The sequence below is a fragment of the Perna viridis genome, chromosome 2 (assembly GCF_037379345.1).
Source record: "Perna viridis isolate PV_CMFRI_1.1 ecotype Kerala chromosome 2, ASM3737934v1, whole genome shotgun sequence".
Lineage (NCBI taxonomy): Eukaryota > Metazoa > Mollusca > Bivalvia > Mytilida > Mytilidae > Perna > Perna viridis.
Window position 1 is genome coordinate 15,062,227 of NC_142446.1, and position 26,069 is coordinate 15,088,295.

Consider the following 26,069-nt stretch of genomic DNA (forward strand, 5'->3'; position numbering starts at 1 on the left):
TCAACCATTTGTGCAATTCAGGCTCCTGAGAGCCTTTTGTTAATTATAGGTTTCATGGCAATAGTCTTTGATTAATACCCTTAATAAAGCAGAACTTTAATCAGCTATGCTTAACTGTGTCAAAAACTTTGTGTCCACACTTGCTCCAAGTGAATAGAGTTCAACAATGCTGCGCTTGGCAAAGCTCCTTATATGGATTTGATTGATTGATTGATTGTTGGGGTTTAACGTCCAAGCAGCAATATTTCAGCTATATTCAGACGATGAACATGAAATGAAAAATGGGATGGGACACAAGAATGATAGGGTCAAGAAATTTTGATTGCACAAGACAAAAGGGAGGGATGGGTAGGATCGGGCAATTTAGCCTCCTGTGGTGGAGCGCAAAGGTTCCTACTCCTATCAAATACCACAGCAGGGTTCTTTAACGTGTGAGGAATGTGGCATCTTTCCCAATAGGTGCACCACTGTTTGCGGTCAGGTTTTCTGTATTATAGCCGACGACCCCAGCATGTAACACGCCTGAGGTACCCCATTCCACTGCCAGGGGCACACATTACCCAGTTGCTCTGTGGGCAGAGCGCCCTAGCCCCTGGCTAGGTTTCTGAACACAATTTAGTCACCTTTTACGACAATCTCAGCACTGCAGCAGGCCTATTCTTTTTTATATGGATTTCATTCAGACTTAGGTGAATGATAAGTAGCATTGATTTCACAGAAATTGATTAAGGAGTGCCACTTTTTATTTGGGTATAGGAAAGTTAAGATTTTGAAAGAGAGCAAATGAATGCACAAGGGGTTTAATAAGCCCATGTTATGAGTATGCTCAATAAGGTTGACATATTTATGAAGCAATCAATAACTAAATCCTTATATCAGAAATTTAAAAAAAATTAATGGGAGCTTACACCAATATAAATAAACCATTAACCAAGGTTTCATGGACATTGACAAGTGTTCTAAGAGTTCTAGCCTGAAAACAAAAATAACCTCATTTAAGTATGAATAAAGTCCCATTACTCAAAAATGATATAAAAAATCCATCCATTACTTTTGTGATGTAAAACCTAATATTTTATAGAAAGGCATATACTCCTATTCAATTTATTGTCTTGAAACAAATTACAACTGACAATAGTGCCATAATTTTTACAAAGGCAAATATTTTGCACTGGTGACAAAGTCTAATGTTACTGACTACTATGATGGCATTGATATTACTTTGTAAGTTATATTTTGTAATATTTTGCAGCCATATTAAAAGACTCCTTATAAGTTCACCTCAATGAAAACATGACATGTTTTGTGACCCCTTTATTGAAAAGTATTATGTCCAAGCATTTTTGGCTTCAAAATCAGTTTTATCTGGCAAGAAATATCCTGGTTACAAAAATCAACCAACGTGAAGCTGAAGAACTGTTTCCAATACATTATTGTTCATTTTCAGCTTTTGTGACCTTTCTATGCTTTACCAGTATTGGCAGAGTTCTCATCATAAATAAAATTGATTTAATCATCTAATCAAATGCACAATTCAGTTGTGAAGATTGGTTCAGTCTTGCTTTTCTCATACATAATTTGTCTGATCAACTAATGCTGGCTTAGTTCACCAATAACAACTGGTATTCCAATAGACTCCTGGTAGTCTGCCAATACGATCTTGTAACAATATTTATTTCAGACAGTTCTTTTTTAAGTTTTACCCTTAGAACGAAGGCTTCATGGCCTGAGTGTGGTCTTAGTTGTGTGTTAACAACAGTTTTAAGGTAACTGTAAGATTTGTAGTCAGTTGATCGAGCTTTTATCTTGACCTTTAATGTCTAAAAAAGACAAGCAAGCAGTGTAAGTTATTTTTAACTCCTACTAGAATTTACTATTGGTAAAAATTAAGCATTTTGTTACCAAGTCCAACACTAATATATACAGATGTACATTTGTACCTCAACAGAGTAAATTTCACACATGCAACTTGTATCTCTCAATAGAGTAAATCTGACACATACAACATGTATCTCTCAACAGAGTAGCATTGACAATTAAAGTTTCTTTTCAAGTTTGGCACATGCAAGTCTTGCGACAAAACAAGTCAACTATAGTCATCTTTTTAAAGACTTCACCTGTTAAGTTTGATTTTGGTCTAAAACCAATGTTTTCCTAGAGCATTATAGCATTTTCTATTTTTCTAATAAAAGGTTGATAGCAAACTTACCTTGACCAGTGAGTCTGACAGCCATCATAGATTTACAGTTACAAATAAGACATTCATCATCAGTACATGGACATCCATTGTCTAGGAAATGATATTGTGGCCACCAAGATTCTCTTATTTTCCAAATCTCATCTAATGTATCTTTAACAATTTCTCTATTAAAAAACAAAAAAAAATCTCTGATTAAAAAATTGTTTTACTTACCACAGTTCTTGTAGCATTCAATAATGTCAATATTTGACTTTTCTCACATACCTTCCTTTTCATTTGTTTTTACAAAATACTTACAAAAGACCAACAAGTCAAATGTCTTTTATTAAGTGAACTTTGAATAATATTCCTATTCTGAAGCACAATTTTTATCTCTTCTTACTAATTTAGCTAAAATTGATATTAAAATGAATATCAATATTTTCTGCACAATTTTCATAATTATTCATATTTCCAGTCTGTTATAAATAAGGTATTTACTGGTAAATAAACATATATTCCAGTACTCATCATTTTATTCTACATATACAGTAAAGTAAAGTGTGTAGTGGCAACATGTTTCATGTCTTAAATTCACTTTTATCTCTAAAGAGTCTGGAACACTTACCTGGAAAAAATTAAAAATCTGGTGGCCATATTATTTGATCGTGCATAAAAAATTGTCATTTTTCTACACAACGGCCCATCCTAATGCCATTTTAGATCTTTGAAGGCCTTATCATAAGGATTATTTTATCATTTTAAAAACTCTGTCTATAATGGTTATTTTAGTATTCATTTTATACTAAAAAAGGAGTTGTCATACGCCTTTGGCACAATTGATACTTTGGTGGGGCTTATCTAAATGATCTTTTATGATTTTAAAGATATACTACGAGTAAGCTAAAACATACATGAATTGTCATTTATTGCCATTTAAAAGCCAAAGTTGTCCTTCAACCTAAACCAAATGATGGCATTGGTGAGTTCTTAATGCCAAATAAAATTGGTTGTCTTTATTTTTTCTCTATCTCATAGTCGTTGAGATTAACTTGAAATTAATAGTTATACCCCTGTCTTTTTTAGACACTGAGATAACTATATAATTAATTGCTATGTCTGACCTTTCCTTTACACAATCTGTTAACTCAACTAGTAATTTCCAAGGTTGTAGTTCATACTGCCAACATGGATAATCAAGTAAGTTAAATAGATAATTCAGTGCTTCAGGAACCTGACCATCTGTAAAAAAACAAACTTTTAACAAATAATTTGACTTGTTCTTAAGGAGCAGTATATATTTTTATATCACATACAAGTTAAATTATCAAGAAGACAAAAGCAAAATCAGAATGGCTTCTGTCTGTAAGAAATAACTTAGCAATCCTAATCAAAATATCTTTTAAATAGTCAGTTTAAATAGTCAGTTTAAATAGTCAGTTTAAATAAATGTATAATTTAAATGAACAGCTGCTATAAAGCAGACAATAACCCCATTTTTCAATGTTTAAATTCCCCTAATTTAGAAATGAAAAACCAGAGTAAAGGAGCTTCAAACACAGTTGATAACATTGTGCAAGAATTTTTTGGGTTACTGTACCAGCTGTGGATTGACAAAAGAACATAGATGAACAGACAAGTTTAAAAAACAACTAGAAATGATTAATTCAAAGTTTGGATATAATATAAATTTTGATTTGTCAAGCTTTTGTGTTCATAATTTCATTAACCAACTTTTCATTTCCATCACACTTTCATGGTATTTCTCCATAACCCAAACAATATTTACGTTCAATCTTTAGATAACGCTGAAAACCGTATTTTTAATGTGAAAAATAAGTCATTCATCTAGGACTTAGAATTTTTGTCACTTGTCAAAAAACTTTTTCTGTACCTACATTTTTTTTTACCTACCCAGAACTTTTTCAGAACCTACATTTTTTTTAATCTCATACAACAAAAGAAGCTATTATCTCAAAGAACTGATAAAAAAGTTTACAGGTTAAATGACATTGAGGTATTGCTTGACAAATATTGATCAAGATATCAATGAAAAAGGTCATCCTAGATCAAATAGCAAAAGATGCATTCACAATCTAATTAAAAATCCAATAAATTTGTTGATACTACTATAAAACAGTTATTTGACTGAGCAATGTGTGTATCTATAAATAAATCTTTTATTACTGTAGAATGAAAAGTCACAAAATGTATTAAAAAAAACACACACAAAAAACCACAAAAAATATGCATAATCAGTTTCTTTATAACCGTTGTAACAAGAGACTTGGACCTTTCTTGAACTGATTTTTAGGTTTGTTTAATTGTGTGATATTTTTTCCAAAGTGGCCAAATTTTAAAGGGGAGGGTTGTGATCATGCCATATTTTTTGCTCTTGTCCCAAGTAAGGAATTTCTGCCCTATGTATGTCTTGTTTTGTATTCACCTTTATATTTTATGTTAGTAACTTGAGTATACAATGGCCTTGGGCTGACATCCTGGTCGGGTTGTTGTCTCTGTAACATATACACCATACCTATTCTCGTCATATTTCTTTATTAGCTAGAAAGAATGTGCATATAAATTTTTGTTGGACAGAAACATACTATTGTAAACCAAACACTCACAGCTGCCTTAATTCCTATTTTAGTTTATAATTTCTATCTTCTTTTTATGTACAATGATGAATCAAACAGTCTTAAAAAGATCTTTGAAACTGGATTAATAACAAAGAAAGAACTATGGTAAATACCTGATTATAGTACTTACTTTTAACAAGCCTATTTATTAACTCTAAAACCAATGAATCTGAAGGGCTGCAGTTGGCTATATCCTAAAACAGAAACCACAAAAAAATGATATTAAAGATTGATGGTTCACTATGATTATCAGAGGTTGTGGGTGTGATTCCTGACCAAGTCAATGTCTATGCCAATCATAAAGGACTTACAAGATAGTATAATGACAGAGTCAGATAATGTCTAAGCGGTGAAACATGCCTTCCTTGGGATTATTGCTCCTTTGAGCCAACACATTAAAAAGACCACTCAGCATTATTGTCTAATACAAATAAGGGTTTGTTTGATTTGTCAAACATTCTTGTCCTGAAATATCTGCAAATGGACATTTAACTACATGTACATTCAACCAATCAATCATTCAGGGAAATTAGCCCTATTTTTCAGCTATGTTTAGCAATTGCAACTACTCTTCCATTTCTGCTACTCTTAAAACATAATCTCAGACGCAGAAAAATGAGCAACTTCTTAATCTGTGGAACAAAGTAGTTTCCTCCACCTATTTTACATTAAATTTAGATACATATATCACTACATGAGAGGATCAGTAACTATAAGTGTAGAATTTAAGCATTTAAAAGAGGAGCAAAGGAACAAAAAATTGGTAAAAAAATGAAACCCATTCAATCAAAATAACATGTGAACTGATTCTTCCCTCTAGCCCCCTACAGCATATGAGACTTTTGTGAAATGAGAAAGGCTAAGTAGTTCCAGTTGCTTTGTTCAGATGTCAACCAAATTAAATGTTCAAAAACTGTGTGTATCAGAAAAATGTGGTTGCATAGTTGTCCACAACAGGCAGAATCCAAGACAAACAGCTGTAAGATGTAACTCTCTATTCATATTTCGTCAGGGTAAAAAAAGCTGAACTGTGAAAGTATATTGGAAGAAATTTTCACTGTTCAGTCTACTTTTGTTCTCTGAATCTGGTGGATTTTAATGACTATCAAAGTAACAATGAATGGTAGTTTTTAAAAATTTGTAGGTTGAATTTTAATCACTGAAACCACATAGTCATTCAACAAGAATAAAACACTGAATACAATGCAGTAGTTGGATAGTTTTTGAGTGACACTCACCAACAATACATTAGTTTCCTGCTCTGTGTTCAAACCATTTCTCTGATAACAGTAATACAAGTACTTATGGGCATTCAAATTTTCTTTATTCCTATCCCTATAACCAGCAAGTATACTTTTTGCTTCATCCACTTTGTCATAAAATTCAAGTATCTAGAACATTGAAATGTAAAAATGTAATATTAGAGTCATTACCTTTCGATAAACATGGCCTCAATTTCACCAATAATTTCCCTCTGAAAACAGACAAACCTGTGTATCTAGGCTAAAAACCACTAATTCCACTTCCCATGGGCTTCTATGCTAATTTCACAATATTCAATGGCTTCTCTGGACTTTACCTTAACTTTAACCTGCAGATGACTATATATCAGCATGATTCTACATATGTCAGCTCACAATCCTCAGAATGGCATGTGGGGTTAGCAGACTTGCAGTGCAGTACTGGTCACCGGAAGTGAAGGGTCTATAAATAGCATGGGAAATCCCAGTGTTTTCACAAGATAGGGGTATATTTAAAAATCATTATGGAGATTAGGCTTCACATCACAAGAAGCAAAATGCACCTATAAAATGTACAGAAATGTTTTTCCTTTCAGAAACTGTTTAAATTTTTAAAATAAGATGAGAACTTTTTACACAGCACTATGAGGAACAGGGGTAATTTCTGCGTAGGACTATTTTTGCGTACGTTCCAAATGCTCATTGGTTGAATTGGTGGTCTGTAACCTCTAGAAATTTTTTTTAAGGCATAGCATCCCCTAGATATGAAAAAGTTGCATCAAGTTTATGTTAAATTATATAAAAAAACTGGCCTGATATTGCAGAGTGCAAAAATAAACAAACACCCGAGATTCACTTGATATGGTCCACTCATTTACACAGTTTAAATCACCTATTGTGTATAGGTGGCTATTGTCCTTCTATTGACCAGCATGTCAATGTGAATACAGTTTACTTTTAATACATAGGGGACATCTCAAAACATTATCCATACTTACTTCATTTTTGCCCTGTCTGCAGAATTGATATGGTTAAAACAGCTGAAGTCAGGCCAGTTTTTTATATAATTTACATAGAATGAAACAACTTTCTCATATCTAGGGGATGCTGTGCCTTAGAATTCTTCTCAATACACAGGTTTGTCTGTAGTCAGAAGGAAATTAGTACTAAAATTGAGGCCATATTTGTCAAAAGGTAATGATGAACCTTAAGAAAGGCATCAACAGTGAAAAAAAAATACCCCATCACATTGTAGAGAAATTAATCTATGCACATCAAAAATCTGTTACATGCAAAATGACAAATGGTAAATTGTCTCTCTTGTATGTATTGGCTTTATTCACTTGCATCAAAGAAAATTTAAAATTTTAGTGTAATTTGAACTAATTAAGCAGGGCGATGCATGGTATCACTATTTGCAATATCTGTTTCAAATGTCTGATCATGTAGTGTGACATCTGCTTTTAGTTGTGATAATCTGCCAAGTGTTTTCAAAACTATTTTAGGAAACTGCTTCATTTTTTTTCAAATTCATCATAATTTATGTATATGAGGTAGAGTGGATATTTTGTATATTACAGTTATTATTTTTATCTTTGTATTTCTGATAAATAAATAAATTTACTTAATTATATAAATTGTGTTCATTCTTGCTATACATGTATTATAATGTGTATTGCATTCATTGTCATGAATGGTCAGAGATCATTCCATGCTTCAGTGATTCCACTAGTTTACTATATGTTGATTTCATGGTTGAGTGCATCTTATAGCAGGTGCTCTCTATTCCTATACTCTTAGGTTTTATCATTCTAATTTGGGAAAACTCTGATTGTTTGTCTTTTTATTAGTTCATTTTGGTCATGTGTCACATTTGGAGGGAAATTCTATTGTTTCTTTCTCTTGACAGCCAGATTTGTGATTGATTGGCAGACATATTAATTTCTAGTCAACTTTATTAATTTACTTTGGTTTTCTGCATTTATTTCTAGTGGACAACTTTTCTGTATTTAAGGTTCGTTATTCTTTACTTATGTTCTTGTCTATAGTTCCATATTCCACAGTTTTATGAGTGTTGTATGTAAGATTTGTATAAATGGCCAGAGTGTGAAATTTCTGGGTGAAAGTGCTGTATAAAATAATAAAACACATAAGAGTATAAAAAAATCATTAATTTTATTGATAAAAACAGTTAAATATTGTTTAAAATACTTAAAATCATGAAAAGGCTAAATTTAGAGATCAAAAGATTAAAATAACAGATAAATCATATTTTTCATTATAAACCTGTCAACTTTTGACTATAATATGTTCTAATAGGTAAATGTATATAGTTTTATGTTGAATATTGAAATGATCAGAGAGTACTCTAAATAGACACAGTAGTTATGATAGTAATTTCTGTTACAGCTTGTACTTATTGATGAGCTGATGTTGTAGATCCCACATTTGTAACTATTTTTTCTGACGAGAAGACCTTTGTACCATATACATAGTAGGTTGTGTTGCATGTTGTTATTTATATGTATTTTTGTGTTAAGTGTAGTGTCTTCAGCATGATTTGCTTATATGTGCATTTTAACAGCTTATTTGTCTTGACAATGCATATGTTTTATTAATAACTTGTATTTTCAAAAGATGTGCATTATTCTTTAACAGATGTGTTTATTTTTGCTAACCAAATACTTTATGCAGTTTATATTTGATAATATTGAAAAAAGTAGAGAACTAGCACTATTTTCTATTGACTATGAGACATACATGTAATTTTGGCAGATTTGCCTATTTGAGTACTAGAGTTATCTTTCTTAGTACTGATTATATGTATTTTACTTGCAGGGTTACTAGTATATGTTTATACATTGTTACTGTTGATATGATTGGTTGGAAGTACAATACATATCTTGAATCAACGCCTTGAGTTTTATTTATCCCTAAATGGTGCTACAACCATTAGGTTACATATATAGAAGTTGGCAGCACAACTGTGTTCTATATAAAAACATGGTAGCCATGTCTTGCATTCAAGTAACATAATCAAAACACTTTTGGAAGTAGAAGTAGATACCCTAAGAGTGCTAATGTCCAAATTTGGTAACAACCAACATTATAATTTTAGAGATTTTTAAAGAAAAATGAATAACAACAGATGACTGGGGACACAAAGTAATAACAAAAGCTCACACAGAACAAAGCTAAAAATGTGCTGAACCAGAATAACTGGACAATTTACAAGAAATTCTGTGAGCAAGCATAAAAAGGATACCCTTGCTTCACTTCAATCAAGTAAAATCTGTATTTAAATTAATTATCTGCACTTGCAGGAGTCCAATAACAAACCAATATCTCCCTTGATGCACATCTACATCTACTTTCTAATCAAACGTCATTCCTTTAGGTGGTTTAGGAGGAGTTTTAACAGGTAAAACATTAAAGGCTGAATTATCTTCCTTTGAAGGCCTTTGACGAAGATTATTTTCCTCCATCTATAGCTACATTTGATGCCTATTCTTCTTATAAAATTTTATCATAACCTATTTAGTGCACTTATGAGATGTTTTAAAGGACGCACTTGCAGGGAACATGGACAGAACACCAAGGAATATTTCTATATACTTTGTTTGCAGGGAGTATAAATATTGGATTCTGTTGAAAATCAAACATAATACATAATTTGAAGTATTTAACAATTGTGCAATTTTTTTTAATACATCAACCAGTACTTATGTTATTATCTGGAAATCATAAAAAGGTTGGATGACAAATGTTCAAAACAACAAAACTGGAAAACTAGAAATAGAATTTGAAAGTACTTGTCTATTTATAGTGTGTGCAGGATGGCCTACCTGTGTTGTAGTGGGTAGTGAGATTTAAATAGCCAGTTAATTGACTTGGCTAAAGGGTTAATTCTTTAGCTGAATCGGTTTGTCGCTGGCTTGTCACTGAGCAGTCTAGGGTTCGATCCTCGGTGGCATGCTCTCCCGTTACAAGTGAAAGAACTTATATTTGTAGGTATCAATTTTCTTGGTACTTCAATTTTTTTCACTTGTTGAGTAGACTGTATTTTTTCCATCAAAACTCTACATTCAGTTAGGAAGGTTTAACCAAAGCACGAAAACAACAAAAATTGGTACCCCATGAATAGAAGTTTTGTAGAATTATTGTTTCCTATTCTGAAGACATTAGCTATCCAATACAGATGGTGGTTCTTAAACTGATGTTATGGTCCTTTGACAACTAAAATATCTGGAATCACAAGCTTTTTTCTTAAGCAGATTCCATGTTCCTGTTTTATGGAAATTGAAATAAAACTGAAAATATTACACATGTTCAAAATGTTTTAAAGAAGTACATTACCTCGACATGCTTTGTAATAAAAATGTCCCATACTCCTGGTTCCTCAGATAAATTCTTGAATCCTATCATGGCTTTGTGAGCATAGGTGGCCATTACTTCTGTATAATTTACCATATTCATATCTAAAGAGACATTAATAAAGATTAAATGCATGAAAGTAGGACATGTTACACACAGCAATAGAAAATTCTTTACACACAGGGCATTGCTATAATTGACTATAAAACTTGTTTTGCTCAAAACCATAAAACCTCAGTAAGTATTCTAACATACCTAAACAGACAATACTAACTGAAAGAGATCAACCATTAGAATTGTTTCAGATTAGAACTAAAGTGTCTCCTTTTGGATTAATAATTCATCATGGATATTGGTTTTCTTGATTTCTTGTCTTCTTTTTTCAATCCTAACCACAAAGGTAAATCGTTTTCATACACACACATATATAGGAACCTTTTCTTCCTACACACATATGTATGAACCTATGAAAAGCTATTCAGGTTACAATAAACTTTCAATGAATAACAAATAAAAGCTATTACTCAGTTCATGGAACACAAAACACGGTGCTTTGGCAAAGGTAACATGTGCTTTACAATATGCAGGGAACAATAACAATGAATTAATGCTTAAGGTCTCACTAACCACTTCCAGGTCAATTGGCCACCCCCCTATGTAGTAAAAAAAAAAGTAATTGTAAGTCTACTTATCATGATTGTTTTATTTTATTGTATTAATAGATATTATTATTAAAACAAAACTTAGATAATCTATTTTTAAAATGTATGCATTATTTATAACTAGTGCATATGAATATTGAATGTAAACACGTTTTTATGAGTATTTTATCATCAAGGTAAATTTGTGAAAAATTTTGACAGACATCGTACTATCTATGCACCAGTATGGATATCCTCTTTTTTTAAAGCTTCGCATTGGTATGCCCCATTAAGGTCACATTTGTCCTGGGAATTTACAGTGAAATCTCGTACATGTCAATTTAACATGTAAAGTAATGGCAATGTCAAAAGTGGTTAGTAAGACCTTATTCAAATTGGCATATTTCTTCAAAATTGACTGCATCCATATTTTCCCATGATGTGCATAGGAACATTTTGTAACTTTACTACCTAACAAGTCAAATACAATTCCAGTGTTTTTTTCTAGTCTGGTGTTAACAGCTAATTTTCCCAATCCTGTTTCAATACCCCTTGACGAAGTCCATAAGGCAGAAAATTTGGCTGCTCATTCTTAAAAATCACCATTTGTCTTTTCTTATATTTCATTTGTATTCAGTGATTAAATATTGCTTCTTTTACCTATTAGTAACTCAAATGAAATTCTGATCAGTAGTTTCAAAGCTAGCCTAACAGCAAGCTGTGTCAGTAGTTTTTTGGGGATAACTCAAACAACAAAATTTATGGGATCAAGATTTCCTGGTAAAATGCAAAAGTACAATGCATCTGTGTCCTTAATATCTACCACATTTTATGAAACTCTGTTTAATATTTCAGAGAAGTTCCATACAAGCTAATTTATTAGTATTTTCAGGACATTGTGAATACACACGGCATAACTACCACAAAATTATACCCGATCAAATTTTCTAGTAATATGCACAAACACACATGAAGTCCTTACAGTTGGGGCTTTTAAGAGCTTACTTAATGGTGTGTTCACACTTGTTGAAGACCTTTTGGTGATCTCTGATGCATTATTTTTAATAAAGATTATATACTGGTGTGTTGTTGTGTTTCACCATATTTGTTTCCTTTTTCTACCAACAGAGTTAGATGAAATTCCTGTTTCAGAAGAGTGCATTGAAAACTTGTGTGATGGGGGAAGGAACAATTAGACATAAAACAGTGTATCCAAGCCAAATTTAGGGAGATACAATTCATATTTGTGAAAGTCTTACTTTCACTATCAAGTTCTTCTAATTTGGCTTTACATGATGACCATTCAACATACCACACTAGACCAATGTAAGCTTTAAATAACAACTGACAGTAGTGATCTTTACTAGTCAGTAATGTTCTTCTTTTGTCCTATTCAAAATAAAATAAAAGGTTGCACATAATCAACACTCATTTCATATCAGTTAAATTTTTCATAGAACAAAGAATTCAGTAGATCAAAGATAAGGAGACAAAAATAAGAGGCTCCCAGGAGCCTGAATCGCCCACCTGGTTGAATTTTGCCTTTCAAAGGAAATAAATTTAACAAGAAGTTGTCCAACAATTTTGATTCAATAAGTCTTTGGTAGGGCTTATCATAAGGATCATTTCAACAATTGAAAGTTTCTTTTAATCTATGACTGTTTTCAAGATATTGACTGAAAACTGCTTAAAAAAAAAGTCATTTTTCCACTTTCAAGGGCAATAACTCTTACAAGGAGTCACGTCTAACTAACCACTTCCAGGTCAAATGGCCACCCCCTATGTAGTACCAAAAACACAATGAACCAAGAAATATGCATTGTAAGTGTATTATTTGTGTGTATTCTCATCAAAAGTAGTTAAAATAAAGCTGAGAATGTGTACTTTAAAATCATATTTGTAATTTATTACAAAAGTGTATGAATATTGTTTACATGTGTGAGTAATTTGCCTCCATGCTGTCCGTTAGCAAAAAAGGTAAAAATGTTGATTTTCAGTATTTTTTATTCAAGTAAATTTTGTGAAGAATTTCTACGGTCATCGTACCATTAGAATAATGATTTTGAAAGCCTTATTTTCCAAGCTTCGCAATGGCATGCAACTTTCAGGCGTCATTTGTCCTGGGAATTCACAGTGAAACATTGAAAATTATTTGTTTAACATGTAAAGTAATAGAAACTTAGAAGTGGTTAGTGAGACCTCATCTGACAACTTTTATCCCTGAAGACTTTTATAGTCTTAATAATAAGGATCATTTCAGCTATTGAAAGAATTTGGCTAAACCTAACGGTTTTGGAGATATATGCAAAAAAACTACTGTCTGACACCTCTGTTCAATTTTTAGTAACTGCTGCCATGTTTTTCAATGAATCAAAAATCCCCATAACAGTTCTATACAGGATACCCCAAGTAACATTCATACCAATTTTGGTTTTAATTGGTCAAGTAGTGTCAGAGGAGAAGATTTTTGAAAGAAATAACATTAAAAATAGTAAAAATCATTGAAAAAGGGCAATAACTCCAACATGGCCTACAGATTAAAACCAGAATTCGACCCGAGATAGATCTCATTATGCTGAACACTTTTACCCAGTCAGAATTTAGCTAAACCTAACAATTTTTGAGATATATGCAAAAAAACTGCTGTCTGCCCCCTATGTTCTATTTTTAGTAATCGCTGCCATGTTTTTCAACGAATCAAAAATCCCCACAGGAACATTCATACTAAGTTTGGTTTCAATTGGTCAAGTAGTGTCAGAGCAAAAGATTTTTGAAAGAAATAACATTAAAAATTGCAAAAATCATTGAAAAAGGGCAATAACTCCAACATGGCTTAACGGATTAAAACCAAAATATGACCATAGATAGATCTTATCATGCTGAACACTTTTATCCCATGTCAGAATTAAGTTAAACCTAACGGTTTTGGAGATACATGTATATATGTGAAAAACTACTGTCTGACCCCCCTATGTTCTATTTTTAGTAACGGCGGCCATGTTTTTCGATGAATCAAAAATCCCTACATCAGTTCTATGCAGGATACCCAAAGGAACATTTAAACCAAGTTTGATTCTAATCAGTCAAGTAGTTTTAGAGGAGAAGAGTTTTGTATAATTGTTAATGAAGACGACAGACAACGACGAAGACGGACACCAAGTGATGGCAATAGCTCACATGGCCTTTGGCCAGGTGAGCTAAAAAAAAAACAAGCTATCATATATAAAGCTACTTACCAGTACCTAATAAATCTGACAAGAAGAAATTAAAACAAATGCAATCAAATATTCCACAGGGTTCATTATGATACAACCATAAAGGTTGAACCCAGAACAGCAAGGGCAAGTATGGATTTAGCATTAAAGCTTGGTGCTATTCTTAAAGTGGGTTGGTTTAAAAATTTGATATATGTACTGCCTAATTATCTGATACAAATTTAAATGGTCAAAGAACTTTTTACAAAATTGGACACTGAAATATTATAATCCAGTGTTCAAATTCTAACTACATGGTTAGAACCTCCAAACATTCATTGAAATCCAATAAAATTTAATTTTGGACTCCATTAACCAACTTGAAAAGGTTTATTCAAGTTTCTCAAATATTTCAATTTTTTCACACCTCACACTTAAACAACAATCAATGAAGGCAGGGTATTAAGAGGCCCATTAAAGGGTGGTTAAGGTACATGTATTCATACATAAAAACTACTCGGTATTGCTTTAATTGGCTGAAAAAAATCAGAAAACATGCCAAAATGTAACATTGATTCAAGCTTGTGCCAAAACCTGCAAACTGACAATAGGGAAATTTTTTTTCACATCACTGATTTTATTGACTAAGTTATTTTTTAAAATTTTTCAAACGTGTTCACCTCTCTTTATAACAATCTTATTAATATCTACTTCTTTTTTAAATAGAGACTTCCCTAAACTTTGTTAAGTTCCAGATGATAATTTTAATGTTTTTAGTGTCAAATACTGCATTTCTTAATTTTTAAATAAACATTTTTTATAGTTCTATTTTTATCATCTCTCAAAAATTCTTTTAAGAATCACATTAATATATTTTTATTGCATTATAATGTTTGTATATTTCATGTATATATGGATGATGAGACGTCAAAAAACAATCTATCAACATGTATCTATCAATATTGCTTTTACATTAACATCAGGTTTATCAAAATAGTTTAAGGCAAAGTTTTAGCACTTTCTCTTTTAACTTTCATTAGTTTTCCTTGTTTTTTCTTTAACCTGTAAAATGTTCTTGTCACAATTCTTTCAAGAGGAACCATGTTATTTTTTTCTTTAGTTTATAAAAAATTATCTCGATTTTCTTATGTCATCAAACTTAAGTCTGACTCTCTTGAAATTATTGGTACAAAGTGCACTGCATTTGCCATTGCCGTTTACATGGTTTACTCAAGATTCTCTATAATTATCCAAATTAGATAAATTATTAAAAACAAAATTCATGATAATTGAAACAAGTGCATTCAATATTAACAAAATAAATTGTAATAAACAGTAATCAGTTCTAGAGTCTAGACATTATATAACTACATGTCTTTTTAAATTTGTTTGATAAAAAAATATTGCCAAAAAATAAAACTTATGTCAACAAATATGAAATTCAACATTTACCTTTAACAAGAGGCTCCCAAGAGCCTGAATTGCTCACCTGGTTGAATTTTGTCTTTGAAGGGCAATTAGTTTAACAAGGAGTTGTCCAACAATTCTGACTCAAGAAGACTGGTAGGGCTTATCATAAGGATCATTTCATCAATTAAGTTTCATTCTATCTATTATAGTTTTCAAGATATTGGCTGAAAGCTGTTAATAAAAACTGTAATTTTTCATCTTTCAAGGCCAACAACTCTTATAAGGAGTCTGACAACTTTGATCCCTTGGAAACTTTTGTAGGCCTTATAATAAGGACCATTTCAGCAATTGAAAGAATTTGGCTAAACCTAACAGTTTTGGAGTTGTAATAAGTGAAAAAACGACTGTCTGACCCCTATATTCTATTTTCAGTCACAGCAGTCATATTTTTTGACAGATCAAAAATCCCCACAATAGTTCTTTGCAGGATAACACAAGGAACATTCATACCAAGTTTAGGTAGTACAATACACTTAGGTCATTTCGGAAAATTTGGTCTCATTTTGTTGAAATAAAGCTATTTTGAGGCAGTCCACACAGAAATTTCTAGTGTTTTGTCATAAGAAAAGTGCACATTTTTTTAATCCTTGGTGTGTGGAGGTTGAAGTCATTTATAGGTAATTTAATGATTATTCTTATAAAATCCAGTAGCCATGGTAACATACTGAAAAAAATATTACTGAGATTTAGTACAAATCAGGGGTGCCTTCCCCAAATTAACAGCCAAATACTATGTTTTATAAAATATCAGGCACTTAGACACTACCACAGGATGAAAGCATGCATGGAGTAAGTGGAAAAAAGGTAAAAATAATAAGACCCTTTTCGATTCATTCTTTCATAATTTTAGTCCCAAAAGTTCGTGCGAAATAAGGTATTTTGAAAATCAGCCATTTGATGCGGAGGAGAGAACTGAATACGGCAGGGGACTGAAACGTTCCGGATACCATTTTTCATTTAAATTACACCTGTTTACCACAACATATATTACATCTGTCTATGTATAAATGTTTATCTACATTTAAACAATATATCCACCACATTTCAACTTTCAATTTTAAGTTTTACAATATTTGACCTGGGTAACTTGATGTGCGAAACAGTGCGCCTTAATGTAACTGTATAGTGCACCCTTAGTTCAAATTGGTCAAGTAGTGTCAGAGGAGAAGAATTTTGAAAGAAATAACATTAAAAATAGCAAAAAATGTCGTAAAAGGGCAATACCTCCAACATGGCATAAAAGATTAAAATGAAAATTTGACCACAGATAGATCTCATAATGCTGAACACTTTCACCCTTGTCAGAATTAGGCTAAACCTAAATGGTTTTGGAGATATATGTGAAAAACTACTGTATGACCCCTATGTTCTATTTTTACAGATCAGCAACATATTACTTCTATGCAGGATACCCTAAGGAACATTCATACCAAGTTTGGTTTCAATTGGTAGGTTAATGTCAGAGAAGAAGAGTTTTGAAAAATTGTTAACAACGGATCACAATGACGACAACAACGACACAAGGTGATGGCAATAGCTCACATGACCTTTGGCCAGGTGAGCTAAAAATAGAAATTAAAGGTTGAAAAGGGGCAATAACTCATACATTCTTTATCAGAATAAATGAAAATTTCACCACAATTAGATCTCATTATCCTGAACACTTTTACCCTTGTCAGAATTTGGCTAAACCTAACAGTTTTGGAGATATATGCAAAAAATTACTGTTCTATTTTCAGTAATGGTTGGCCATATTTTTTGACAAATCCAAAATCTGAAATCAAACCTAACCTTTCTTATGTGAAAAGTAGCCTAGCATTACTGTCTCATTTTGATCCATGCATTTTTCTTAAGTTGCTGTCCAAAAACAGGAAAAATGTTTATGTTTTGGCTACTATCTCCTGAAGGCTTAAGGTCAATTCCAATCTGACCTTTGTGGTATATTTTGGTAAATGAAAATGTCAAATTGCAAATTTCTTAGTTCTTCAACCTTTTTTTATTCAGGTCAAATTGTTACCCGTATGTCTTTTTTTCGCCTCCAGTTTCTAAATGGTTAAGGCAGTGTGGGAAACCATTTTTTTTCACAACTTGCCATACTGGCTAGTGGAATATAGATCTTGCCAGCCAAATAGAAATTCAACTAGCCAATTTTATCATTTGCTTCTTGTTCAATTTTATTTTGACAATAAACAACTAATTTGCAAGGTAACATTTCATAAATTACCAAGATAATTTCGTTTGACTACTAATATGAGATCGGGAACGTTGCGTATGTTTTGGCACATCTTGTTAACCAGAAATTAAAATTAAACAATGCTTTACAAGTCAATAAACTGTGCAAAATTCACTTGACATATTCAAGCTAAACTTCTTAATATGTAGGGAACATAGTTTTAATGTATGATGTTTAGGGATGTTTAACTGAATAAGCTGTTGGCTGGTTAACTTTCCTTAGAACTCGCCAATCAAATGACGGTTGCCAAATTGATGAGTGTAAGCTAATGAGAACTCGCCAAATTACACATTGACTCGTATTTGGCGAGCTGGCAAGCGGTGGTTTCCCACACTGTTAAGGTCATGACCCCTCCCCCACAAATCTTGATCTTTATGGTATGGAAATACATGTAGGTGGTACAATTACTACAATATCATAGACATCTATTCATTAATACTTAAATATTTAATTTAGTTTAATAAAATACCATTTGTTAGCCCCTTTTGGCCCTTATTTCTCATTGGTAAAGGATATTACAGACAATGCCATAAATTATTCTGATGCCAAACCATTATATGACCTCAAAAGTTTTGCAGTCATTTAAATGAAGAAAAAGTTAGTTGAACCATACCACAGATATCTGTTTGACATCTTCAATTCTTCCACTGTGCAGTAAAAACATCAGAAATTCTGTCAAAACTTCAATACTATTCAAGTACTTTACATTCTGTAATTCTCTAAAAAAAATATGCTCAAATCAATACATGTTTTCAACAGTACATATATATATCTGTATCTGATGAAATGCCACATTACAACAACAAGTAAAATTAAATAATATTTCTGAATTATTTTTTTTTTTATTTCCTAAAGACCATTAAAAACTTCTTGGATTTTAAAATGTTTGTGTCCTGTTACTGTTAGCTTCACAATGTAATTTCCTTTCAAAGATCTATTTTTTTTCCAATTGCTCTAATGCTACATTATTTCATAATGCAGTAGATATCACTCAAAGACATGTTGAACAGAACTTTGCCACAAATATGTTCATTGTTAAGAGAATGTAAATGATGAGGCTCCAGTTTAAGGTAACAATAGACACTTAACTCATCTGTGCAATACCAAGTAAAATTTGAAAAGGGAGCTTCCTTCCATGAAGAAAAACATTCATAATAAGCAAATCAGTCATGTCTCTAAGTGATCTTTAACTGTGTAACATGAGCAAACAGATCAGAAATCTGTTGATTCTGTTTAATATCAGTCAAAAGAGAGGCATATTAAAAGTGCTCTGTCCCTTTCTAATGAGCCAGACACCCTACATGGTCAACCAATCATATTCTGAGAACCCACTAGTGAAATTATTAATCCTTCACCAGTTTATAGATGGTTGAATGTGGAAATAAACAGAGAATAACAAATATCATGATACTCACATTATACCAATACAAAACTTACTTGACAAGTTGTGTTACAAGGTTCACCCTGGAATCTGTCATATAGAGAACTTCTAAACTTGTCTATCATATCAAAAGTAAAACAATTTTAAAAGTGTACTGTACATTAAAATATAAAAGTTGATTTTTTTGGGTGTGGCCCATTTGACCCCTTTTAACTCAAAAATAGTAAGAGATATCTGAAATCTGATTGAAAAATGCAGGCAGGGATTTCCATGAGGAATCCAATAAAAAAATTTTGAAATCTAACCTAAAATTAAAAAAGTTGATTTTTGGGGGTGTGGCCTCTTTGACCCTTATAACTCAAATATTTTACTGTAAGAAATATCTGATATCTGATTGAAAAAAACAGGCACTGATTATAATAAGGAATCCAGTTTAAAAAACCAAAAATAAAGTTATTGTTGACTTCTGGAAAATGTATGTTTCTGACCCCCCTTTTTGGCTACTAATTTCTGAAAAGTTCAAGTCTTTATCCCCAAAATCAATCCAAGTCTGGCAATTGTGGAATAGCATATTGTGAAACAATATCAGTGACATTCATATGCTTTAATTGGAGTTTTATAGTTGAATTCTATGAAATGCTTGTTTTAGGCCCCTTCTGGCCCTTAATTCTAAAACAGTCTGGGCAATAACCCTTAAAATTAACACAAACCTTCCCTTTGTGGTATGAAACCTTGTTATAGAATTTATAAAGATCAACCAACAAATACTAAAGTTATTGGATGAAAACCAAGTGTCTACAGACGAAAATGACACAGACAATGTCATGGCTGACGACGTCAACTTCGCCATACCAATATATGAAAGCAAAGTTTTTGCAGTCCTATAAAATAAATTCAATAAGTTATTGTGCAGTTGTGGGAAATTCCCCCATTTATAAATGAAGTCCAAAATCTTGAAATGGAAAATCAGAAATTATTTACAACTGAAGAGGGACTAACATCAATAGCAATAAACTTTTTTTAAAGTTTCATGTAAATGGGTGCAACCAGTATTGAGTTGTAGTGTAAAATTAATCACGTCCCATAACTCTAAATTAAAAAAATCTTAAATTATCAAAAAATGTAAGTTTTACTGCGAGGGTTTTTGAAAACACAAAATCATCCCATTTTTTACTAATGAAGCCCCAGTACTCAAACATGAAAAAGTATAAACATCAAAATGGAGCACACATCAATAGATAAAAACTGTACCCCAAAGCTTCACAAAACGCTGTCAGCCAGACAGACGAATGAAAAGAGGGATGAACAGATACTAATATACCATAATGCTTCCTACACAGACAGACAGGTGTATAAAAATGTATTTCTTATAGTGCATTTGACCTTGAACTTTGATCTTAGACCTCAATGTAAACCATAGGTAATTCAAAAACTGTTTATTTTTTTATGAAATCAATCAAAGTTTAATTTTAGACCCTGATATGTATCAACTTGAAAACAATCAATGTCCTCAGCATATCAGTTATTTCCAAGTATTCAACTCCATAGATATTCCAATATTACAAAATGCTTCTTTTTGGCCACTTCTGGTTTCCCAAAGGATGATGGTAACAACCCTAAAATTCAATCCAAACCTTTCCTATGGAATTGGAATCTCATGAGGACAGAAGTAATTGCTGAACCTGTTTAAAAAAAGACCTTATGGTAACTATCTTACCTTCCAGTAAGTTAGTGGCTTCTTCTGAGATAATTGTTGTATGAGAGGAACCAGATCAGACAATCTATGAGATAACAAACACTCTCTAACTAGATTCATTATTTTAGGTACTATCAAACCAGTATGATTGGCCCTAGTACAAAATGGATCTTCTTTATACACTACAAAAAATACATGAGATTTACTGTGATTGTGAGCATAATATAATCTAAGTATTGATAAAATGGTAATTTACAATTTTAAAGGGCATCAACTCTTCAACAATAGGTGGAAAGCAAATTCAAAGTTTGCATGCTGATAGATTTACTTTTAGCCGCTTTCAGTCCCTAATTTCTTAACAATACGGGTCATAAACCCAAAAATCAAACTCATTTTTTCCATTGGTACATTTTCACAGAGGCAAAAGTTATTGTCCCAAACTAAAACCAGAAAAAGGTGAGAAACCTTTTGGTACAATTTCTTAGAGATCCATACACTTTGACCCAATTTATTATGCAGTAACAAGAAAAACAATGGTTATCTTCCCCTATTTGGTCCATTTTCCCAAATATTTAGGGCATTATCCCCAAAATCAATTTAAGTAGGACTATAGTAGTATGGAACCTTGTGGTAGAATTTCAAATAGATTCATACACTTACACTCAAATTATTGTACAGATGCTTACAGATAATAGATGAATACAACAACAGTGCCTGACATTTTATGACTGCATATACTTGTACTCTACTCACAATACATTTCTATAAAACATTTTTTCCTCAATTTCTTCTTTTGAAAGATGTTTAAAAATGGATAATAAATCAAATAAAATGTTAGCATTATTCTAGTTATGGTTGTATGGAAAAAAAATCTTTTTAAATGCTTTCAACGTAAATATTCAACAATATATCATTTACTGTTAAATTCATTGAAAACACACACATAGTATTCTACATAAATTTGCATGGCCCAAAAAAAAGGCTCCATGAAACCACTTAGTAAATAAAAACACTTAGTTTTTTTCACTTTCAAGAATTGCAATAAACTGCACTATAAAAGTATTTTAGGAAAACATTGAAAGTTAGTTACATCCCATAAGCCTTGAAATACAAATAAATATAAAGTAAAAATTGTTATTTTTTTCAGATGGTAGGATAACATACCTGAGCTAATTTCAGTTTGCAACTTGACCAACCACATTTCTAATAAATCATCATTTTCACAGAGATCAGGAAACAATAAAGCTGCAAAATTTTTCTGTAAAACAAGAAAAAAAACTGTGTCTAATGTTGTTTTGGGGCCAGCTGCATTCTGCCCTGTGGTGTGAAGAGTTCCTCATTGATAGACATTTCTCATCCTGGTGGGGTTGATGTCTCTAACATATTCACCATATCGATTCTCGTTATATTCAATGTATAATTAAAAACATAACCCATTTAGCAAAGAAACTAGAAATACTGTGAGCAAGCTCACCAAGAGAATACTCTCTCCTCCCCCGCTTCAAATACACTCAAATGTAAAAACTTTGATTTGAATTTATCCCCCTTTGGAGTCATCCAACAGTAATTACATTATTACATTCCTTCATGCACAACAACATATGATGCAAAATCTTCCAATAAAATTTCATCAAAATCCCATGAGTGGTGAAGGGGCAGTGCTTAAAAGGTTTTATGATGTAAAACCCTTGATTTGGATTATCTCCCTTTGGAGTCATCCAACAGTAATTTTATTCCTTAAAGCACACCTACATATCATATCCAACCTTCCTATAAAATTTCATCAAAATCCCTTGAGTGGTTTAAGAGAGGTTGCACTCACAAGGTTTTAACATGTAAAACCTTTAATTTGGAAGATCTCCCTTGGAGTCATATGACAGAAATAATGTTCATTTATGTACATCTACATAACATATCCAATATTTGTACAAAATTTCATCAAAATCCCTTGAGGGGTTTTAACATGTAAACCTTTGATTTGGATAATCTCCCTTTGGAGTCTGCCAAAAGTAAATTTATATTCCTGCATGCACATTTACATACATGTATTATACTCAACCTACATATTAAATTTCATCAAAATCCCTTTTCAAATTCAGGAGGAGTTACACTTACAAAGAATATGGACAAACAGGCAGCCTGACAGACAGACAGCGTGATTCTTATATACCTGAATAATAAAAAATATCCAATTTAGCAAGGAAATTTATTCAATTATATTTTGACAACAACACATTAACATTGTCACTTAATAGTAAAGTTTTCTTGTCCTGTCAACGGTTGTTCATTTTTACTTTATCATAGACAATTGTGTTATTTTGAAAAAAAATATATATATTAAGTTTCAGAAAATAAGTTTCATCTTGTCATATTTTGATTATATCTTTATCTTTCTCTAAAGGCTAAACAGAATGAGGACTATTAACTATGCTGAAGCACAAAAAAAAGTTTTTTCCAATCATGTTTTTGTATCACCAAACTGTAAAATTTATGATTTGGGTATTTATAAGAATAATGAAGTTTGAATTAAACCATATGCTAGATCAAGGCCTGTTCTTATTTATGATACTTTCATCATATTTTGAGTTCTTCTTTGAGGTTTACAAACCTGCTTTGCAAGTTATTTAGTGTGCACCATGTGATTGAGATTACATCGTCACAGAAATATAACAAGTCATTTCTTATATATAAAAATATTTTCCAAAGGTTTGAGGAGTTTTTGAATCAAAGACACCTTTAAAGATTTCTAGCTTTAACATCTGGAAGTCTTAAATAGCAAAAGTCAGGCCATTTTTTATATAATTTTACATGAAAATTAATGCAACTCTCACATATAGGGGATGCTATGCCTTAAAATTCTTCTAGATACAAAGGTTTGTCCATAGTCAGAGGGAAATTAGAGGTAAAATTGAGGTTGTATTTGTTGAAAGGTTGTGATGAACCTTAATGTGCCAAGGGTCAGAGTCATTCATGGGGAGGGGGGTAAATGTATATTGCCAGTAAACAACAAAATATTAGTTCTACAACTGAATTTGTTTATCACTGGCTTGGTAGTGGAAGGTTACATAACAAACAAGGTTTTTAGACAAAATCTGAATTCAACTATTTTAATGTGCTGATGAACTAACACCACTGTATCATATGCTGTTGGTGTTATATTGTACATAAAGTATGAGGAAATATTGCCTAATATCATATCAATGAAAAATATTCCATGACAGTTAAAAAAAGTTGAAGAATATTCATAAGCTTTCAACCATACTTGAATCAAATTTGTCAACCAATACAAGGAACTCATTCTAAAATAAGATGTACTTTTAAAGGATTAAAATACATGTGGGTATATCCCACCCTAAATTTTACAGCAAAATTCTTCACAAAGCACGGAAAGCTTAATACTCACCCAATCATTTGACTAAACTGTTGAATGGGCTAATTCCTAAGGGACATAGTATGTATAGTTCTCAATCCCGCATGGGAAGAATTTGGATTGATAATTACATAGAATGAGGTCATAACTTTTTGTTGGTTCAAACTGGTATTGAGCTGGCATGTCAGTTAACTGGTAGTTATCCTTTAAATGTGCATTTGTATAATGTATAATCAGATTATTTATTTATGTTTTAACAAAGGACTTAGACCTTTTGAACTGATTTTTAGGTATTTTAATTGTGTAGTATTTTTTCTACAGTGAACATTTTTGTAAGTGGAAGGGCTGTGATCAAGCCAAAGTACTTTCATTGTTTCCTGTCCCAAGTCAGGAATTTCTGGCATCTGTATGTCATGTTTTGTTTTCACTTTCAGCTTACTTTATAAAGGCATTTTTTTTTTGCTGTGCCTCTGTATTATGTTGTTTTGAGGCCAGAAGCAGCCTAAATAGTGGTGCAAGGGTTTCCTTGTCATTCATTGGTGGCCTTGAGCTGGGTGGGTTGTTGTCTCTTTGACATACTCACCATATCATTCTTGTTATATTTCATGGAAAATCAACAGGTTTTATCTATAGCTATTAGTGGTATTCTAATTCCCAAAATATGAATACTTGTTTATCTTCTGATGATTCCAGTAATTGTTTATGATAAGCGAGCGTAACTCACTCTTTAATGTATAGAAATGTCTAAAAACTCATCATACTGACACTTGAGAAACTTTCATCCAGGCAAAACACTTCATTGGGTACAATGAAACATCAGATTTATTAAACATGCAGGTTAGACAAAACGTTTCAAAGAAGTCTGTGTTATTTTAAAAAAAAAAACTACTCTTGGTTGAAAGGATCTTGATAAAACCCTACACTCTAAGCCTAACCCGGAACAATACTACCATTAATTTTACGAATATTTGGAGTGCCCTTTGCCATCTCCCACTTATTACTGATGAAAAATTACTAAACAAACTTGGCAAAATTATAAATGGCATGAAGTCTAATTTGTTGAAAAAGGAGCCCAACACTTTTGCTTTGCCCTTCGCTCACACTTAAGGTCATTGCCCTCCTCATATTAATGATGTAAATTGGTGGATTTTAATCTAAGAACCTCCAAAACCAGTGATGATTTCAGGTGCACAGTGTTCGGTTTGGTAACTATTATCTGATTTGTCCACTCACTATCCCTACATTAACTCCAGCAATTCTAGAGGTTGTATGGTATGCTATTTTCTGACATGGAGGAATGAAATTCCAACCTCTTACGTTTTGGGAGAGGCCCCAATCTTCAATCTATACATCAAACCATTTTCTCAAAAAATAGAAAGGCATGAACCCCAACATTGGCAACAACAATCAAATCATGGTTATAAATGGAAAAAAAAATTTTTCTCATCATGAAAGAAGTGTCCTATATTATAATATTATGACAATTGCCATTGTATCAAACATGAATTATACCAAAGTTTTCAGTAATGACATATTACAGCTGTCATAAATGTTGACAAACTTAACAAACACGTGCAGTTTCCTGTTTACACTTTTTCGAGTTTTTCGGTATACAACCTTCAATCATTACTACCATTCTGAAAAGTATCGA

The 26,069-nt window shown here is 32.0% G+C and overlaps 1 protein-coding gene across 5 annotated transcripts; it reads right to left on the reverse strand.

The window, feature by feature from the left end:
• Window positions 1–1,299: 1,299 nt before the first annotated feature.
• On the reverse strand, window positions 1,300–26,041 carry LOC148623778 (TATA box-binding protein-associated factor RNA polymerase I subunit A-like). Of its 5 annotated transcripts, none has more exons than XM_088565882.1 (12): window positions 25,931–26,041; window positions 22,213–22,306; window positions 21,070–21,230; window positions 19,409–19,470; window positions 18,585–18,690; window positions 12,334–12,463; window positions 10,416–10,537; window positions 6,057–6,209; window positions 4,949–5,012; window positions 3,304–3,421; window positions 2,210–2,364; window positions 1,300–1,820 (listed from the first exon to the last, which is right to left on the reverse strand). In XM_088565882.1, the coding sequence occupies exons 1-12, from the start codon at window positions 25,949–25,951 to the stop codon at window positions 1,786–1,788; spliced, it is 1,221 nt and encodes a 406-aa protein (XP_088422008.1). In that variant the 5' UTR covers window positions 25,952–26,041; the 3' UTR covers window positions 1,300–1,785. The 5 variants fall into 5 exon arrangements, with proteins under 5 accessions (XP_088422008.1, XP_088422013.1, XP_088422009.1 ...); XM_088565887.1 differs by having other exon boundaries at window positions 1,732–1,820; window positions 3,304–3,436; window positions 25,931–25,990; XM_088565883.1 differs by lacking the exon at window positions 25,931–26,041 and adding an exon at window positions 24,858–24,876 and having other exon boundaries at window positions 1,732–1,820; window positions 3,304–3,436.
• Window positions 26,042–26,069: the final 28 nt, after the last annotated feature.